Raw genomic sequence first — 21,461 nt, forward strand, 5'->3', positions numbered from 1 at the left:
GGAAAGATGCCAGGAAAGATGCTTATTATTAATATTTATTAAAATGGTTCCTATATTTACAGCATTGGAGAATCATCCCCTCAGAGCACCATGATAAGTCCAGATTGTGGGTGGTAGCCACATCAGTGATGGGTTTCTACTGGTTTGCGTGAACTGGTAGTGGCGGCAGCAGGAGGCTCCGCCCACCTGCCCGGACGTCATCACAGACACTCTGCTCCTGGTTCCGAACTGGTAGTGAAGGTAAGTGGAACCCACTACTAAGCCACATACCCATTTCTCATGGATATCTTGGATATTTTTGTAGCTCAACTTCAACTTCAACTTCCTTCTCAGTCTCTTTCCCAGTCCCTCCAGTTACTTAGCCTAGGCATCAGCAAGGGAAGGTTACATATCAATGAAAATTAGCTGCATTGCAGATATTGGGTGCCTAGCTGAGAAAAAGGTGGAAAATAACTATCTAATTTGGGTCAGAGTGGGATGTTTGTTATTTCGTAACTTGCCAGAATAAATAGGAAAAGCTATCTGTCTAAGCAGTCTCTGTCCCAGGTGTTAATTAAGAATTGGAGGTGGGGGGGAGGTCAATGACAGGACCATGTCATTACTGCTTTGGGCATTCAACAGGAGGATTTAATTCTTGCTCCTAAGTAGGAAAATAGACATTAGCTGTGAACACTCTTTCGAGAATGGAGGGCTTGAATGTCCTTGTAAAGGAATGGAGGGTGACTTTGTGTATCATGAAATTAGTTTCCTATGATCTTAAAGTGAAGTCAGTACAACAACTAAACATATATTATGTGTATATTGAACACCTCAGAAAATAATAATAAACCCCAACCTGCAACTTTGCTAAAGATAAGCTTGGATACCTCACAGAGTGTAAATACTCCATGAACTCTCCACTACAGTGCCTCCAAAGCAGAGATGGTATTCAGCAAGTTCTGACCAGATCTGGAGAACCAGTAGTGGAAATTTTGAGTAGTTCGAAGAACCGGTAAATACCACCTCTGGTTGCCCCCCCCCCATCTATTCTCTGCCTCCTGAGTCCCAGATGATCGGGAAGAAATGGGGATTTTGCAATAACCTTCCCCTGGAGTGGGGAGGGAATGGAGATTTTACAGTACCCATCCCCTGCCACACCCAACAAGCCACGCCCAACAAATCATGCCATGCTCACCAAGCCATGCCCACAGAACCGGTAGTAAAAAAACTGGAATTCCACCACTGCTTCAAGGGAACCTGACCATGGATGAAGATGAAATTATGGTCTCCTTTGATGTCACAGCACTCTTCACATTCACAGACCTAGAACTAGCAAAAGAATCCATGACACCGACCTAACATCTGACCCAGCACACCTGACTTAACCAAGTACAACAAGATTGAAATATCTACAAACATGGACCTTATGAACTTTTGCCTGATCATATATTTTCAGTTTGAGGACAAATATATCAACAGATCAAAGGAATTCCAATGGACCTAACACTAATGATGTTACCCAGTTTGGTAATGAAATGTCTGCAAAAAAAAAAAAAAAATCAAGCTCAGATCCCAAAGGAAATATTTACAAGGAGTTCTCAGCTTACAATCATTCATTGGGTGACCATTCTAAGTTACAGCAGCACTGGAAAAAAGTGATTTATGACCAGTTTTCGCACTTACAACCATTGCAGCCTTCCCATGGTCATGTGATAAAATTCAGGTTTTTGGCAACTGGCATGTACTTATGACAGTTTCAGTGTCCCAGGATCATGTGATCAGCATTTCTAACCTCAGCTGGCTTCTGCAAGCAAAGTCAATGGGGAAAACCAGGTTTGCTTAACATCTGCATGATTCATTTAACAACTGCAATGATTCACTTAATAACTGTGGCAAAAAAGTCATAAAATGGGGCACAACTCACTTAACAACTGCCTTGCATATCAATAGAAATTTTGGGCTCAATTGTTGGAAGTCGAGGACTACCTGTAATAAAGATTGTGCTTTGAGGTGCAATTCAGATGTTGGCCAATTAACTCGCATGGACTGGATTTGTGGCAAGGGAAAAAAAAGTCTCTCAAACAGTATACAATCTTCTCCTTCTCCTTCCATTCATGATTTTCCAGGCCTCACCCCCTCACCTTTTACTATGAATATTAATTTTGATGTTACATCATTAACACAGTTAATAGTGCATGTTTTTCCCTTTCTCTTACTTCGTTTGACATGTCGATCAATCTCTCTCTCTTAGAGAGGTATTCAATCAGATTGGAACTCGAAGGGACCTTGGAGGTCTTCCAGCCCAACCCCCTGTTCAAGCAGGAGATCCTATACCATTTCAAACCGGTGGCTGTCCAGCCTTTTCTCAAAAACCTCCAGTGATGAAGCCTTTAATAAACATTAAAAGTCTTGTTTCTCTGGCCTAGGAGCAGGGGTGAAATCCAGCAGGTTCTGACAGGTTCTGGAGAACCAGTAGCAGAAATTTTGAGTAGTTCAGAGAACCGGCAAATACCACCTCTGGCTGGCCCCAGAGTGGGGTGGGAATGGAGATTTTGCAGTATCCTTCCCCTGCCACGCCCACCCATGCCATACCCACAGAACTGGTGGGAAAAAAATTGGATTTCACCCCTGATTAGGAAGGAGCATTACTCTGATTCTCTTTGTAGTCAGGTATAAATGCCCTACCCGTGCCAAGGATCAGCTATAGCTCAGTAGTGCAGGGGTTAACCCAGACATCCACCTGGTCAGCTCCTCCCATAGACCCTTCCTTACCTGAATCCCCGCCCACAGGTATAAAAGGTGGGCACACTCCTCCATGTTGTTCAGATCCTGATGCAACTAGTGATGATGTGCAGAACCTGTAAATAAAAGAGATATATTTAATCCGATGACTCAAGTCTCTTCATTGGGCCTGATCCATCAATCCTCGTAACAATTTGGTAGCAGAGGATGGTTTATAAGGCCCAGTGACACCAAACCACAAGACAAGGACCCATACCTACCCACAGAATGGCGACACCTCCGAAGCAATGGGAAGGCAACCCATCGGACTCGCCAGGGAAGGTAGGAACCCTGACCGCCCCCAAAACCACCGCGATGGAAGAAAAGGGGGAGATCCAGAAAGAGAAAAGGACTCACCACAACGACCAAGAAGAAGAAAAGCTGCGACTCGACGTCCTGCAGCTGTTGAAAGAGCGAGCTGGCGACAAGAACCTCCTTGCTGACCTGCGGAGCTTCATAATCGACCGCGAGGTGGCAAGGAGCGAAGAAGACTCGGACTCCGAACTCGAGGAGCTGGACTCGGTGAGTGGATCGCCCAAAAGGGCACTCCCAACAGCCACCGAGCCCCGAAGCCCTGCTCAAGATTTGAAACGGTGGCCATCTTTGTCCACGTGGTCGGACAAGATGGCCGACCCCCAACCAATCAGCAGCCAGAATTCAAAATGGCCGGCGCGCGAAAAATGCCGGACCATGAGACATGATGAAAGTGACCGGGGAGAGGGGACAGTATCCGACTCAGACCCCTGGTACACCCCCAGCGAGCGGCAAGTAGATAGGGCCATGAAGACCCTTGCCGCCGCCTTCGGCCCAGGCCTCAAAATTACAAAAGAGAAACCGGAGAGGCCAAAACAGAAGGGAAGGCGAGGAGAGGGGCAACGAAGCACCCACCCGAGAGCCACTGACACCCGTGTCAGCCTGCCAGCCCACCTACGCACCCCAGGGACACCGCGCCTCCGATCGTCCAGGCCGCACACCCCGGACTGCATGGACTGGGGCAGCTACTTACAGCCATCGCCGGAGCCTCAGCGCCGCCAGGATCTTCATTCCGGAGAAGCAGCTGCTGGACGAAGCCTTCCGGAGCACACCTGGACCCCCAAGACCGAAGCCGAGGCCTACCCGACCGATAGAGGCCTCTACACCGGAGCCGCGATGAACAGGTCCTTCCATGGCGACGGCGGAGCTGAAATGGACTTCGCGCATGCGCTCTTCCGCCTAGAAGAAGAAAAAAGAAAAAAATTACAAAGCGGGACTTTTAAACTACTGGCAAGTGTTCCCATGCCTTACTGCTGCTATAGGCACATAAGGAACCATGGACAGCAGCCAGCAGTAAGTAATTTTACAAATAGTGCTGGGAACTTACCAATAGACTTTCCCAAGTTGAGAATGGATGGGGGCAATATCCTAGAGTGGTCACAGCAGCTCCAGGTGGTGTTCCTAAAAGAAAACATGTCTCATTTTATTAATGACCCCCCAGAGAGGCCATGGACTTTAGAGCTGGATTGCATGCACCATAGGGCATTCTATCTTTTAATTGCCAGCATATCCCCCACAATTTACCACTGTATTGGCCATAACCTCACAGTATCAGAAATTATAGGGAAAATGTTTGGGTTATTTTACAGTGAGAGTGTGTCCACCACCACACAAATTTCCAAAGACTTCTTTTCCGCCAGACTTAAGCCAGGGACCCCCATGAGTGAGCACCTAGTGTCCTTAAGCGGTACCAGAGCAGAGCTACACCTTAGGGGAGAAGTTATTTCCGACCAGATCATGAAAAGCGTGATAATTAACTCTTTAGATCACTCATGGAATAACTTCTTAACACACTTAGACACCGTTAGTCTAGGAATGCTATCCATGGAGAAGCTATCCAACAAGCTAATCGCGGAAGACAATCTGAGAAGGAGCCACCCCGGCCCTCCCAGAGAGCATAAGAGTGAGAAGAGAGTAACCTTCCAAGAGAAACAGCACAACACGCCAGAGTGCTACATCTGTGGGTCGAGGGGACACATCAAAAGGGACTGCCCCAAGAACTATAGGGAGAGGGGCAGGCCAGAGCATAGGTACAGACAAACGGAAAGGCACACATCTGAAGAAAGGTATAGGCGCAGGGACTCACCCAATCCCAGGGACAGGAGAGGGAACAGAGATAGCTCGCGCGACAGCAGGACAGGATCCTTATACGGGATAGGGGAGTACACACACACCACACATCAAGACAAAGGCACCAGCTCATGGCTCCTAGACTCGGGAGCCTCCAACCACACCACCTACAATCAGAAACTACTCTCATCATTTAAGAGGGAGGACTTTTCGATCAAAGTTGCGGACCAAAACCAGGTTAGAGTGACGGGCAAGGGGACAGTTACATTGCCAGGCGTAGGGAAATTAGAGGGGGTACTGCTGGTCCCGGAGATACCCCACAACATCCTAGCCGCAGTAAAGCTTAGCAAGGAATCAGGGGTTGAGGTGACATTCGCCAAAGGTAATGTCAAAGTTAGCAAGGAAGGGGAAGATATAGGGAGAGTAACCGTCAACCAAGGGTTACCTTATATAATTTTCTACGAGAATGACACCCACAGCATGTACACTAGCTCAGAGAACACAGAGGACGCTGACAAGAGCAGGACTGAGGGGGAACAGGTAGACGGGAGAGAGATAAATAACGATAGTAACACGACGCAAGGAACACAACACAACAGACACACCCAAAGGGGCCCCTCAATAGGCAAACCCATACATGACGACTGTGCTCACCTGCTACACTGGAAGCTAGGGCACGCCAGTTTTCCCGTGGTCCAAAAAATGGCCAATTGTACCGAGGGTATCAAAATAAAAAACTGTGAAAACTACCTCGAGTGCTCGGTGTGCAAGTGTTCTAAATTAAAGGTAAAACCCAGACCCAAGAAGTCGTTACGTGCCGCCAAACAAATATTCAACTTAGTCCACATGGACCTGGTAGGGCCCCTAAGGCCATCCATAAATTATAAGAAAAGGTACTTCCTCACCATAGTGGATGACTATAGCCGATATGGCTTCGTCTATACCTTAAGAAAAAAGGAGGAGGCCTTCCAAAAATTCAAGGAGTTTTACAAAAGAGTAGAAACCCAAAACAACACCCGGATCAAACAAATCATGACCGACAGAGGATCTGAGTTTCTATCTAAGGACTTCTCCCACTGGCTCAGGTCCAAAGGCGTGATTCACTTTACGTCGTCCCGTTTTCTGCCTTTCAGAACGGGGTCGTAGAATGACGGAACTCCACGCTCCAAATAATGGTCAGGTGCGCCTTAGAGGACGCGGGCATTGGCCAACACTTCTGGTCTGAAGCCCTGGTCTACTCCAACTACACACTTAACAGAACATGGTCCAGTGTGATAGACAAAACACCATACGAACTCATGTATAACAAGAAGCCCCAGATAGCACACTTACATGTATTCGGCGTAACTGCTGATGTACACATTCCCAAGCAGTTGCGCAAGAAAGGGGATAAGGTATCCAGAAGACTGAGGTTTATGGGATACGAGCCAGGAACCAAGGGCTTCAGGTTTGTGGACAGCAATAATAGATTCGTGGTATCTAGAACAGCAGCATTCCATGAGCAAGCCAACTGGTCCAGAATACACTTAAACGAGGTACCCACCAAACGAGAGAATAGTCCAATCGAGCAAGCTCAAAACAAAAACGAGACAGTGGATAGACAGGAAGGGAGCAGGCCCAAGCCCAACCTCCAAGGCATCAAGGTTGAGGGATGGAAAGAGAATCATCCCAAGATAAGTGTCGACTCACTGACACAAAGAGAGGCCAGATACCTGCATGACACTGAGCAGACAGTAGTCAGACCGGTCAGGTCAACCAGAAACCAACTGCCAAGAAGGCTAAATGATTACGTGATGCACGTGCACACGAATCACGTTACGCCAAACTCCTACGAAGAGGTACTGAGACTACCCCAGGGGGAGAGGGCAAAGTGGGAGTTAGCCATGGCCAAAGAACTGGACAGCCTGAGGAAGCTAGAGGTCTACACCCACACCAAAGTCCCAGAGGGCAAGAACACAATAGGCACCCGATGGATCTTCAAGATCAAGAACTTAGAGGGTGGCCAAAGCCTATACAAAGCAAGATTAGTTGCCCAGGGGTTTGCTCAAAGGTTTCCGGAGGACTACACAGACACCTATTCGCCCACCGTAAGAACAGAGAGCGTCAAAAGCGCCTTGGTCATCGCATCCCTGCTAGGGCTGGAGGTGCACCAGTTCGACGTGCAGACCGCCTACTTGCACGCCAAACTAGACAAAGAAATATACATCAGAGCACCCCACAGCAAAGAAACCAACAGAGGGGACACCTGGTTACTTCACAAGAGCCTGTACGGGTTAAAGCAATCAGGCAAACGCTGGTACGAATGCCTGGTAGAGGCCCTGAAGTCTATGGGATTCACGGCGACCATAGCTGACAACTGCTTCTTCACCAGGAAAGAGGGGGACTCGCCAGAATACATCCTAGTTTACGTGGATGACATACTATATATCAGCAAGCACGAAGGGAACCGCAACACCTTCGCCAGCAGACTGAGCGAGCATTTCACCCTAAAATACCTTGGAAGGATAAACCGGTACCTGGGGGTACAAGTCAACCAAACACCAAAAGGTTTCCAACTGTCACAGAAAGAGAAAATAGAAGAGTTACTCCATAAGTGCAACATGGCAGATGCCAAGGGGTGTGATTCACCCATGCAGACGGACTTCCTAAAAAACATGCATGATGAATCACCCGAATTTGGAGATAACACGCTGTACAGGTCAGTCATAGGCTCCCTCCTGTATATCGCTAACTGGACAAGACCGGACATTGCTCTATCTGTTAATTTACTGTCCAGGCACGTGAGCAAACCCACCACATACCACTGGGACGCGGTGAAAAGGGTGCTAAGATACCTGAAACAAAGTGCCAATGCATGCTTAACCCTAGAGCCTGAAAAATCAGACGAACCCATCCTCTCCTGCTACGCTGATGCTGACTGGGCCGGAGATGCCAAAGGCCGGAAAAGCACGTCTGGGTACATATTCTACTTAAATAACAGTCCGGTGCATTGGTACACAGGTAAACAAATCTTGGTGGCAACCTCGACCACTGAAGCTGAGTACATATGCCTCTCCAAAGCCGACAACAATCTCATCTGGTTCGACGACCTACTCGCCAGCGTGTGGAGAGAACCAGCTTACCCAATAAATATCTACGAGGATAACAAGGCCGCCATAGAAATATCCATGTCCGACGCTGTAGGGCAAAGGTCAAGGCACATAGACATAAAGTATAAACACGTGAGACAGCTCTCCAGAATCGGTTTCATAAAGGCCATACACTGCGATACAGAAGAACAGACCGCAGACATACTCACAAAACCTCTACAAGGCAAACAACACTCACACTTAGTTTCCAAGCTCAACATTCGCCTCAAGGCACCACACAGTCAGTCAGGATTACAGACACAGGTCAGGCATTTAGAGGGGGATTTGTCAGGTATAAATGCCCTACCCGTGCCAAGGATCAGCTATAGCTCAGTAGTGCAAGGGTTAACCCAGACATCCACCTGGTCAGCTCCTCCCATAGACCCCTCCTTACCTGAATCCCCGCCCACAGGTATAAAAGGTGGGCACACTCCTCCATGTTGTTCAGATCCTGATGCAACTAGTGATGATGTGCAGAACCTGTAAATAAAAGAGATATATTTAATCCAATGACTCAAGTCTCTTCATTGGGCCTGATCCATCAATCCTCGTAACAAAACTGCTTTGAGAATTCCTGACCTTCAGTGGTAGACTTTAAAAAACAAACAAACAGAAAAGCTTGAGTTCTGAACAGCCTGGAGAGTTACAATTTCAATCGGGATAGATTTCATTTAACTATTTGGTTGCTTGGGTCAGGGTGTTAGACAAGACTGAGATGTTTTTCTAAACACCTACAGTATATTAGCACTTTTAAAAAAAAACAGCTTGTATAGATAAAAAGAGGCAGTTGAATTTTTGGTTGGCAGACAATATTTATTTGCATATCATATTGTAGTATTTGCATATCATCCCAAACATTAAGACTCTATTTATTTTATGTTTCATGTTTTTTCCATCCCTGTATAATAGCAACCACAACAATAATGTTGTCTGTTTTAGTTTCACATGAAATGGACTACACCAAAGCAATAGCTCAGGATTGCTAGAATTCCCTACTTTTTCATCTTAAAGTGATTACTACTTGAGTTTATATGAGTTGACCTAATGCTGACCTAATGCATGGACTAGATCTGTGATGGTGAACCTATGGCACATGTGCCCCAGGTGGCAGCCAGAGCCCTCTCTGTGGGCACCTGAGCCATCGCCCCAGGTCAGCTCTGCTGCGCATGTGCATTTTCAGGTCTCTGCCGCACGTGTGCGGGGGGCGGGGCGCATGCGGGAGATGCAATGCATGCACAGGGGAAGCACACAGGGGGGGTCGCGCATGCATGTGTGGGGGCGGGGCACACATGGGGGGGTTGCACATGCATGTATGGGGGTTGCACACGGATCCACGGGGAGCAGGGCATACACGGGGGGGGGGTGTTGTGTGCTGTTAGTCTGTTAAGGTTATGCCATGACATTGCGACCCATGTTTTGTCATTTTGGTATTGTGCTGGATAAGAGCAGTTGCTTTCAATCTGCTTCCTTTGGAAACTCATCTGCTGCTATTGCTGTATTCTCAGCAAACCAAAAACTATCCTCCCATTTTAATGAAAAAGTATTGGGGAGAAAAACGTATTCTTGCTGGAAAATGGAGAGCCTGGGGGGAGCGGGGGAATAAGATCATCATCATAAGGTTAATTGAAAGGAGAACTACCCAGCTGAGAGATTTGCCATTATCTGCCTCTAGCTGAAATCATTTTCCTTGCGTGAAAGCCGGCGACCTCCAGTGCATGATTTTCACTAAACTATCAAAGTGTTAATCAAAAGTCAGATGTTTTCATTAACAAAAGTTTCTGAAAAAGTGATCAGAAAAATAAAATGTGGATCATTCTGGTTTTTGCTGAATCTGAACTGATTTTATGCTTCTGGAAAGATATAAATGGATTGCTTTAAACACACTCACATACAAAGCACCTAATAAAATAGAATTTTATTTGACTGTTTTTGAAATTTTGCCTAGGTTGATTTTATTTGACTATAAAGTTTTGATGATAATACTTTATTTTTGAAACAATGTTGAACATTTTTTTAAAAAAAATTGTAACAATCCAACTGTGTGTTATAATTTTTATATTATATATAAAAATATATATATAGTTCAGATTTTTCATAGTGGTTTTATTTGTCTCATTCTATGTATATATGTATATGTATGTGTGTATCTATATGTATATATATGCAGTGGTGGGATTCAAGTAATTTAACAACCGGTTCTCTGCCTTAATGATTTCTTCCAACAACCAGTGTGCCAAACTGCTCAGAAAGTTAACAACCGGTTCTCCCGAAGTGGTGCGAACTGGTTGAATCCCACCACTGTATGCGTGTATGGAGAGCAAATCCCTTTTGGAAAGCAAAAAGAAACAAGAGTCCAGAGAGATGTTGGAAGGATTATTCAAGGCAGGCAGTAGAAGGATACTTGCACATACCCCCTTCCAAATAACTTAACAGTGCAAAATATTTGAACAAATATCTTGAAGAGAAGACCTCCCTCCAATCAATCGACAGCCAATAACATTGGATTTTCATGGAGAAAGATTATAAGAGCTTTCAAATATTTACTTTGCCCTATCAGAGTTTGCAGCTTTGGCGCCAAAGAACCATGCTAGCTTTCAAAACTTTTTATAGCATGGACAGAATTAATGCTGAAGAAATTGGTGAGCAAATGATGCCCCTTCACCAATTTGCTTAGATTACTAGGAACCGAACAGCTGCCTCCCCATTAATTCAGTATAAACAATGGATTGGATGCATATACTATATAATACTTGAATAAATATAAATGTACTTAGATTTATAAGGAAGTGGAGTGATGGTTGCTTATTAATTATTAGAAGTCAATAACAGCATCTTTATTTCTTCAAACACCAACTGATGAAAAATGCATTCAGACCGATCCCTTTTCCATCATAATGGAAGTAGTGCATTGGGGGAGGGGCAGGAGTGGGCAGCTGTTGGTAAAGAAGACAAACCATAAAACATTCATGACGTCATCATGCAAATGTTATAGTTTAGTCCTTTCCTCAGTTCTCATGATGGAAATATACAATGGTGGGCTTTGCATGCTGGCATCTCCTCATGCATGTAATCATTTTGATCATGCAGATGTCACTGGCTGGAAATAGATCAGCTCGGTTGCCAAAGACAGAACACTGGGACCCGGAGTTAATCCAAGAACGAAGTAAATCCCTTCTGTGAAGATGCCTTCTGTTTTCTAAAATATCTTGTTAGAAATAGACCTATTCTGGGAAAGGCTTATTCTTCTAATCCAATCGTTTTCCTTAAAGGGTCATTATAGTTGCTTAAAAAAAATATCTTGTGGGGCCATCTAAAAATTAAAGATAAACCCCCCTCTGTTCTGCAAAATGTTTTCAGTCTCAAACCTTTCAGTTGCTTTCTATGCATATGCTACTCTTTTTGCACTGTTTGTAGACATCCACATTCTTTAATTGACAGCTTGCTGTTTCCCCCCTCCTCTTCCTAAAACAGGTCCTGCTACATCTGCGCATGGGGTTCTAATCAACATCTTTGGGTGCAGAAGGTACTTGCCCACTGGTTATGCTCTACGCAAGGCAGGCTTTGGCGAGGGTCAAAATAACCTCCTTTTCTTCTGCCTCTGTGGCTTCCAGACCCCATTCCGCTGCATAAGCACAGATGGTTGGTAAGTGATAAATGAGGCACATAGGGAGGAAGCATCCCTCCCCTCTCCCGCCCCAATCAAGCTTTGTCTGGCTTTTTCCTCCTAGCTAGGAATTTGATTTCATTATTTTTCCTCTTCAGGAAGACTCCCTAATTGAAATATATGAGGTTGCTGCAACGGGCTGAGAGAAGGCCTGTTGCTAAGCAAGTAAACTTAGGGATGTGGGAGAAAACAGCATGGAGATAGTCCATGCATCTGTCCAAAATGACTTGCTGTTTGGAACGTTTAAATCCAAAAGATGCAGGAAGGCATTGGTGGTATAAATCTCTGCATAGCATCAGGTAAGTTGTAACTATGCCCTCTGGAATGAATTGCCCCTGGAGATACGTATGATCCCTGACCTACGTACCTTTCGCCGTGCCCTTAAGACTTGACTGTTTCAACAGGCTGGGCTGGCTTAAATAATGAATTTTAATGGGTGGTTTAGTTTTTTTTTTTAATATAGGGCCAAATTATTTAATATGTTTTAAACTGTTTTTAAACTTTATGGATATACGTGTTTTATTATGGCTGTGCACCGCCCTGAGTCCCCCGGGAGAAGGGCGATATAAAAATTTAAATAATAATAAATAAATAAATAAATAAATAAATAAATAAATAAACAAACTATAATGTATGTTTGAATAGGCAGAAATGCCAGAGCTGCATTAAGACCCTCTTAGGCCCCTTGGCATATTTATCTGCCTATGCCCTTGCTGTTGGTAATCAGGATGGTTAGGGTGATAAATGTATTCCTTGGCTCTATATTCTTCAATAAGTCACAGGAATTTTTCTTTTTGTCCCAGGACACATGATTGGATTACCCAGGACACATGATTGGATTACAATAAGCAGACACCTAGCAAGTTACTACAGGTAATCCTCGATTTACAACAGTTCATTTAGTGACCATTCAAAATGGCAACATCATGGAAAAAATGACTTCTGAACATTTATCACAGTTATGATCTTTGCAGTATCCTCATGCTCATGTGATCAAAATTCAGATGCTTGGCAGCTGGTTCATACCTGTGCATCAGTGGTGGGTTTCAATTTTTTTTACCATCAGTTCTGTAGGCGTGGCTTGGTGGGTGTGGCTTGGTGGGCGTGTCAGGGGAAGGATACTGTAAAATCTCCATTCCCACCCCACTGCAGGGGAAGGATACTGCAAAATCCCCATTTCCTCCCTATCAGATGGGACTTGGGAGGCAGAGAATAGATGGGGGCGGAGCCAGTCAGAATTTTTACTACCGGTTCTCCGAACTACTCAAAATTTCCGCTACCAGTTCTCCAGAACTGGTCAGAACCTGCTGAAACCCACCTCTGCTGTGAACGTATGACCGCTGCTGTGTCCCAGGGTCATGTGATCCCCTTTTGTGACCTTTGGATGAGCAAAGTCAATGGGGAAGCCAGATTCACTATACAACCAGATTACTAATTTATCAACTGCAGTGATTCACTTAACAACTGAGGCAAGAAAGGTTGTCAAACGGAGCAAAACTCATTTAACAAATGTCTCACTTAACAACAGAAATTTTGGGCTCAATTGTGGTCATAAGTTGAGGACTACCTGTAATTCACATATCTTTTAGGATATATGATTTTAAATGTTAAAAAATGAAAATATGAAAAAATAAATAAAATCAAATTCATTCTTGTAGTTCCCCAAAATTTTACAGACTCTAGGCCTCTGCTTTGAGAAAGTCAATTGGTATAAAAGACAAAAGATTTATGCACTTGCAAAGAAGTTTTCCACTGTTTTGCAGTTTCGAAGGCCTCTTCAAAACAAAAATGAATACAGCTCATAGTCAACTATCCTGCCTAGTATCAAGAATCTAACACTTGGGATCCACATATCAGACAATGACAGCAGGCAATTGATTCAACTGAAATGTGTGGAAGCTGGCTCAGTAATAATTCCTGCACTTGGTTCAATTCAGTATTGATTGAAGGATTGGTTCATTTCTCTTTGTAGTGTAATCTGCAAGAGTCTGCATTCATTGCAAGCTGCATGGTAGGAAGAATCCATGGCTGCCTTTATTTGCTTCTATTTAAGCCATGGCGAACTGGCTCTGTGCTGTACTCACTGCTTGCACTTGATACCCTCCGCTCATAAATCTTTCTTCTGCATTATGGATCATTTGAGAATGTCAAGCTACAAGCTGACATTCACAGCTAGTCACCTTGCCAGACAGGTGGAGAAACAATCAAAATCTTCCCAGAGGGCAGGATGCTGACACACAGAGGGACATCCCTCTTGGAGACAGAAAGTATGAATCTTTTTTAAAACAAGTGAGAATTCAGAAAGCTGAACTGTAAGAAAAATCTGAGGAATAAGGTTGGTTCTGAAGCTGAGAAAAGGATTTGGATTTTCCTCATCTCTCCAGTAGCTTTGGATTTAAGGTGGAAACTGCCCAGGTCCAATCGGATCTGAGCCCAGTGCTTTACAGCCCTCTCTAAGTAGTTTACAGAGTCAGCATATTGCCCCCAACAATCTGGGTCCTCATTTTACCCACCTCGGAAGGCTGGAAGGCTGAGTCATCCTTGAGCCTGGTGAGATTTGAACTGCCAAATTGCAGGCAGCTGGCAGGCAGCAGAAGTAGCCTGCAGTACTGCACTCTAACCACTGCGCCACCGTGGCTCATATAATGCTACAGCCAAGTCTAGCTGGGCTGGGGAAGGGGAAGAGCAAGGGAGGCAACACTGAGCCATTTGTGATTAGATACCCTTAGAAACTGGATACACAAATAAACACAACTCTGATGGCAATGGAAAAACTTGGAACTCTAGAGGGATGAAAAACCATTAAAAAGTGGGATTGGGGAGAGAGGACAAACAGTGCCTTTATCACTTTTTGAGAGATTGAGAAATTGAAAGAGTGAAGAGAGGGACCCCTTCTACTGCATCCCATTCAACATTCCCAGCTAGTTCTGTGAAATGGTCCAGAATCCAACAACAACAAGATTCTTGACTTCTTTCTTGAACATTTGTACTTAAACAGCACAGAAGAAAGATAATCATCAGGAGCAACACTAGGAGTTAGAAAGAGAGGACCAGAGCCTATCCAACCTCTAGGAGAAGTAGAGCACAACTTTCAGCAAAGCTTAAAATATCAGACTTATCAAAAGGTGTGTTGGGAGGAACTCTCACAATAGCAGGAGGGCTCATCATATTGAATTCTGGCTGTTTACAGTATTAATCTAGTGAAAGGCTTCAAAAACAGAGAAAGCAAGATGGATGGATTTAGTGGGGATGTGTTTAGGACCTGACTGAATTCCAGTTTGGAAGTGGGCCATTTTAGCAACATGCTGTAGTTCTTGGGGGGTGAAGCAAGTCCTTTGGAAATATCTTCTGGCAGATGTGATGTGGCCACTGAATCATATTGTTCAAGGACCCTGGAACACTGGGGAACTACCAGAGCTTATTATCTATGGAGAGTCTCAGTCATCCAAGTCATGGTTGTCCCAAAGGTGCTTTTTTTCAAGAGGTAACTGGATTTGCCTCTTGAAAAAAAGCACCTTTGGGATTATCAGAGTTGATGTGGTTCCCATCTTCAAAAAGGGGAAAAAATGGATCCAGATCAAACAGCCTGATACCAATACTGGGAAGATCCTGGAAAACATAATCAAGCAACAGATCTGAGAACATTTAGAAACAAGCAAAGCTATTACTATAAGCCAACATGGGTTTGTCAAAAAGAGATCATGCCAGACAAACCTTATTGCATTCTTTGATAAAATGACTAAATTAATAGACCAGTGAAATGCTGGGGACTTAATACACTTTGATTTCAGTATGGCATTTGACAAAGTAGATCACAACCTATTGGTAAGATAGAAAAATGTGAGATAGACAGTACAACAACCAGATCGATTCAGCACTAGTTAACCAACTGTACTGAATGTGTAGTCCTCAATGGAACTAAATCTACAAAGAGGGAATCATGCAGTGGGGTACTCCAAGGTTCTTAGGCCCAGTACTCTTCAACATCTTCACAAACAATTTGATAGTTTGTAATACAGTAGAAGAGGAACTAATAAAATTTGCAGATGACACCAACCTGAGGGGAATAGCCAACGCTTTAGAAGATTGACTCAAAATCCATATGGATCTTGACAGACTGAGCCCTTCCCACAAAATGCAATTCAGTGGTGAGAAAAGTAAGATTTTACGCATGAGCAAGAAAAACTAAATGTACAGGTATAGAATAGGTGGTATGTAGCGCAACAGCCATAATTTTGATCTAGGAGTCCTAGTGGACAACCATTTAAGTATGAGCCAGCAGTGAGCTGCAGTTGTCAAAAAAAGCCAATCCAATCATAGGTTGCATCAACAGAGGGATAGTATCAAGATCACGTGAAATGTTACTACTGCTTTATATTGCTTTGGTAAGATCACACTTGGAATACCGCATCTGATTTTGGTCACCATGATACAAAAAAAGATGGTGAGCCTCTAGAAAGAGTCAAAGAATGAAGATGGTAAGGGGTCTGGAGGCTAAAACAGGATGAACGGTTGGAGGAACTAGGTCAGCAGTGGGATTCTACCAGTTCTACCCAGTTCGGGCAAATCGGAAGTGGTGGGAGGCTCCACCCATCTGCCCGGACGTCATCACGGATGCTCTGTGGATGCTCAGAAGTGGCATGCAAGCTCACATTTGCGAACTGGTAGCAAAGTTAAGTGAATACCACTACTGAACTAGGTATATTTAGTCTAACAAAGAAAAGAACTAGGAATGACATGGTAGCAGTCTTCCAATATTTGAGGGGCTGTCACAGAGAAGAGGGAGTCAACCTACTCTCCAAAGCATTTGAGGGCAAGACAAGAAGTAATGGATGGAAGCTTAACAAAGGGAGATCCAACTAGTATTAAGGAAAAAATTCCTGTCAGTGAGAATGACCAGTGGAATGGCTTGCTTCCAAAAGTTGTGGATGCTCCATCACTGGAAGTTTTAAAGAGATTGGACAGTCATTTTTCTGGAATGGTATAGGGTCTCCTGCTTGAGTTGTGGTGGTACAGTGGTTAGAATGCAGTGGTCTTCCCCCTTTTTAAATGTGGAAATTTTAAATTTTTAAATTTTAAATTTTTAAATTTTAAATTCGTCTTATTTATAGGGGTATGGGTAAGGCGTTTTAAATTGGGGAGCCATTTTAGATTTAATTCTGTTTTAAACGTATTTTAATTGTTTATATTGTATGTTTTTTAATTTTGGCTGTTCACCGCCCCGAGTCCTTCGGGAGAGGGGGCGGTATAAAAATCTAATAAATAAATAAATAAATAAATAAATAAATAACTCTGCCCACTGCCAGGAGTTTGATCCTGACTGGTTCAAGATTGACTCAGCTTTCCATCCTTCTGAGGTCAATAAAATGAGGACCCATTGTTGGGGTGGATGGGTAATATGCTGGCTCTGTAAACCATTTAGAGAGTGCTGAAAAGCACTATGAAGTAGTACATAAGTCTAAATGCTATTGCTATTGAACAGAGGGTTGGACTAGAAGACCTCCAAGGTCCCTTCAAACTGAATCTTGTGGTTTGTGCCATCTGCCACATAACTCTTTCTTCCAATACAGTACTAAAAAGTCTAGAATGGCAATATGGATATTTACAGCTCCTCAACAGTAATGTTAGTCATGTGTAAAAAGTTAAAATTTGGAATGTTTCAAAGATGGTACAGTTGAGAATTCAAACTGCTTGCTCCAACCTTACTTGAAGGGAACCAAAACTGCTCCCACCCATGTCAATGTTTTAAGATAGAATATTAGTGTTTTAAGATTGTTGTCAGTTCCAACAAACTCAAATGAAATGAGGTGTTTCAAATTTGAAACATTCTACAACTCCAGTTATTATAATTATTTTCTTCTAAAGGGACTTTACATATAAATTCTTCTTTTAATTCTGTTTTATTTTTGTTTAAAAATTACATTTTAACTTCCTTCCTTCCTTCCTTCCTTCCTTCCTTCCTTCCTTCCTTCCTTCCTTCCTTCCTTCCTTCCTTCCTTCCTTCCTTCCTTCCTTCCTTTCTTTCCATCTCACTCACAGAACAACTCTCGGTGGTGTGCATTTTTGCATAGTAACTCTAGTTCCATTTCTCCTTTTTGACTGAATGCTAGCATGTTATGATGCCTAAAAACTAGCCCAAATGACCTTCACAGGAGATTTGTAGAGATATAACTGAGACAGTGCTTTCTTGGTAAACACCTTTGAACCCTCAGAGAAAAGGTGGGATACAAATCTGACAGTAAATACCTATGTCTGCACTTGCAAAGGATGAACTCAGAGGTTAAAGTGAATAAAAAGCCAGGATCATGATAAATACTTTCTGTTGCAGTAGTTGCTAAGTAGGGCAGTGAACGTGTCAAAAATGATTTGGAGGAAGTGCTTCAGACTTCACAGAAGAACAGTAGCTCTCTGCTGCTCATTAAAGCAACCCAACTTTGTGGCTTCTGCTCAGGTCTGAGAAAAGTTGCTTTATAAAATCCACTCATTAAAATTAATGTAATGTAGATCTTTTATTTAGGCTCATGCACATCCCTGGAAAAAATATCACTGCTACCCATAACTTTCAAAGGATGCAAGCCACATAAAAGGAAAGGAAGCTCTGCAGCATACTTTCTGATACCTTCAAAAGCTGTGTGCATGTGTGTAAATAATAATAACAACAAAGTGCTCCAAGAAGATATGTAGCATGGATTTTTGTTTCCAAGGAGACTGACATACCTAGCACATCAGGTCAATATCTTTTACCATCCCATAAAAAAAAAAATATCCTGCAAGGCATAATAATTCCACCAAAACCCTGAAGATAGCAAATTCCAAGATAAAAACAATGTTCTGGCCTAGCATCTGATCCACAGGGCAAAGCAATCCCAACAGCCCAGGGGTGAGTTCTACTTACTTTTACTACCGGTTCACATCACGCCCGTGCCCGTTTCACCTATATGACGTCCGGGTCAGTGGGCGGAGCCTCCCACCTGTTTTACTACCGGTTCTTGCGAACCAGTCTGAACCGGGGGCAACCCACCACTGCAACAGCCCCTGATTTGTTGTTGGGTAGTGAATTTTCTTCCTGCGATATAGAAAACTGAGGGCCTCTGGACAGCTAGGGATGGGTAGATGAGTACATGTGCGGGATGATATTTACATTAGATTCCACACTTACGAGGCATTTCTGGTGGGGTCTAGGACGATTGGCCATGGCCAACTCGCTGCGGTCAACTCACCATAGCACATTTATTTATTATAGGGCATGTCAAATTTTTCAACTTTCAATTTCCAAATGTTAGGGGAGTTCAAAAGTTGTGACATACCTTAGGGATTGTAAAGATATTTTGGTTCCTTTAATATGATTTAGATGTGCTTGGTAAGTAATGTAAGGTCTGACAATACGCTTAAGCCCCAGTGAGCCAAAGAAGGACTTAAACGGAGGCTTGAGAAAGAATCAGTATTTAATCTTTGATCAAAGTTTAAAGACTGGGTCAGCAGTTCCAAACACATACAAAAAGGACATGCAAAGAAAAGCCACAAACTCAGAAAACTTGTGACTCCTTTTTAAACCACTTAAACCCTCCAACCCTCCTTTAAATACCACTTAAACCCTTCAATTCTAGCCTCCTAATTAGGCCTGTGTATTCCTTATTGCCCTGCAAAAGGATAGAAGCCTCCCAATTAGCAGTTACCAGCCTTATCTCTTCCTTGAGTATTCCTTTGTTCTCACAATTGGCCCCTTGGCCCTTTGGAGGGGCCAAGGAAAGGGAAAGGAACTTGCACAGATCAAAGGTGTACATTTTAGGGCTGTAGGAGTAAATTGAATGCAACTCCAACCCGAGATACGTGCTAGGCTCTGGATGGCAGAAGAGGAAGAGATAAGAAGATTGATATGAGTTCAGATCAAATGGCAGGAACATATGTTTGACAAATACTAGATACTTTACAGAGGCCTAATAACAGCATATGTTTGTTACAGGAAGTTACTTGTAGGAAATACAAATATAAAGGCATAATGTAGCATTTTTGTGTTACAAATGCAAAGGCATAGTTTTTCATATATGTGTTACAAGTACAAAGGCAGAATACTGTGTTTCCCCAAAAATAATACCCTGTCTTATATTTTTTTTGAACCCCGAAATAAGCGCTTCGCCTTATTTTTGGGGAGGTATTATTTTGGGGCACATGGAGCAAGACGGGGCTCCTCTTGCTGTCTTACCTGATTTCCAGCTCTGTCTCCCTAACCCTAACCAGAGGAAATGGCAGGGACCAGCTGTGCATGCGTTTAAATATTTTCAGGGAGGGCTTATTTTTGGGGAGGGTTTATTTTAAGGGGAGGGCTTATTATCAGGGGATATCTTATTTTTGGGGAAATACGGTATATCATATATGTGTTACAGGAAACAAATGTTTACAGAATAACAAGTTTCTACTAATTCTAGTATTCCAGTATATGTTGTGGCCTGCCAGCGGCCTGCGTGGATCGTGGCTGATCCCGACGAAGAGGAGGCTGGTGTGGTGTCGCGCCAGCAGCCTGCGCAGCCAGCGCTCGTGTCAGACAGCGAGGAGGCTGAAGAGGATGTGGTGCCAGAGGCAGAGACTCAGCCAGGGCCTTCAGAACCTCCAGAGGTTCCTTCAAGTGGAGAGGGCGAAGTGGAGGAGCCTCTCCTCAATGCTCGAGCACACAGGGCTGCCAAAAGGCAGGAGTGGCTACCCAGGAGGATGAGATCTACTCAAGAGTAGGGCTTGAGGATAATTGGCCACTCCCTTAGCCTATTTAAGTTGCATGCAGCTAGTGCTTTCTTGCTGGAAACAACTCGTATTTATTATCAGAGTATTGTGGTTTATTATATCTTGTTTTTTGGGCTGGTTGCCAACCTTTGCTGGTCTTGTTTATTCTTGCTACTTAATAAATTTGATAAGGACCGTTAGTGTGTGTCAATATCCTCGGAAATCCGGAGCTGGGGAAGAACAGTATATTATAATCTGGTATTATTTAGTATATCCTTATTACCATTTCCCTTCATTTACTACATAAATATTATAACTTTTAACCATTTTGTTAGTTTCATTAGGACAACTCGCCATGACCCACTCACCGCAGGACAAGAGTTTCACTAATATCAAAGAAATAGTGGAATAGAATCATTAAAGAAAAGCTGCAAAAGGAGGGACAGAATGACATGTGAATGACAAAATTTAAAATATTTTTTAATTTATTTGAAATAATTAAATTAAATTGCTGAATTTTCCTGCAACAAGTTGTCCCGCAGCGAGCTGGCTGCAGCGAGTTGTCCCGCAATGAGTTGGTTGTGGTGAATTGGCCACCATGAGTTGGCTGCGGAGGGTTGTCCCATTCTACTTTCTGATAAGGCAAGGCAAGTTGGTGCCTGCATTTTTTTTCCTCCTCAGAAATTACAAATTTCAATTGTTCCCGGACCTGTTCATGCAGCCTTCATGGACTCAAGGTTTGACCAAACTCATCTTTTTAATCACATTGGAGTTTATTGTTTTGTACTGCCTCTTTAAGATTGAAAAAGCTTCAGAACGTCAAGGCTATAAGCCGCTGGGAGAGTTTTCCTTCAATCTGTTTAAAGAGAAAGGAAACTATATGTTCTCAGCTTTCTAATATTTTATTATAAGTTTATGTAAATTTTTGCAATATGCAACAAATGAGTGACTTTAGATTTTAGAGTTATTTAAACAGTTTAAATGCTAAGGCTTTGTGAGCTGATTTAAAGAAAGATTTTGAAACTAATTAGAAAGCTCCTCTTGTGTGGGAAAAATCTGTTTTGTTTACATTCAATGCAAAACAAGCCTTT

General features: G+C 43.3%; 1 protein-coding gene and 1 long non-coding RNA gene across 3 annotated transcripts; one reads left to right on the forward strand and one right to left on the reverse strand.

Annotated features, from left to right (window-relative positions):
- Nucleotides 1-3,920: 3,920 nt before the first annotated feature.
- LOC148115406 (uncharacterized) lies at nucleotides 3,921-8,487 on the reverse strand. Its single transcript, XR_015731940.1, has 3 exons — nucleotides 8,386-8,487; nucleotides 4,121-4,194; nucleotides 3,921-3,972 (listed from the first exon to the last, which is right to left on the reverse strand). It is a non-coding gene; the product is annotated as an uncharacterized LOC148115406 (long non-coding RNA).
- A 3,066-nt stretch (nucleotides 8,488-11,553) lies between these two features.
- On the forward strand, nucleotides 11,554-20,556 carry LOC148115407 (uncharacterized). Of its 2 annotated transcripts, none has more exons than XM_087885059.1 (3): nucleotides 11,554-11,634; nucleotides 12,459-12,528; nucleotides 20,082-20,556. In XM_087885059.1, exons 1-3 carry the CDS (start codon nucleotides 11,628-11,630, stop codon nucleotides 20,380-20,382), a joined length of 378 nt encoding a protein of 125 aa, XP_087741185.1. In that variant the 5' UTR covers nucleotides 11,554-11,627; the 3' UTR covers nucleotides 20,383-20,556. The 2 variants fall into 2 exon arrangements, with proteins under 2 accessions (XP_087741185.1, XP_087741184.1); XM_087885058.1 differs by lacking the exon at nucleotides 11,554-11,634 and adding an exon at nucleotides 11,774-11,954.
- Nucleotides 20,557-21,461: the final 905 nt, after the last annotated feature.

Source organism: Pantherophis guttatus, chromosome 2 (assembly GCF_059756535.1).
Source record: "Pantherophis guttatus breed Tessera chromosome 2, ASM5975653v1, whole genome shotgun sequence".
NCBI lineage: Eukaryota > Metazoa > Chordata > Lepidosauria > Squamata > Colubridae > Pantherophis > Pantherophis guttatus.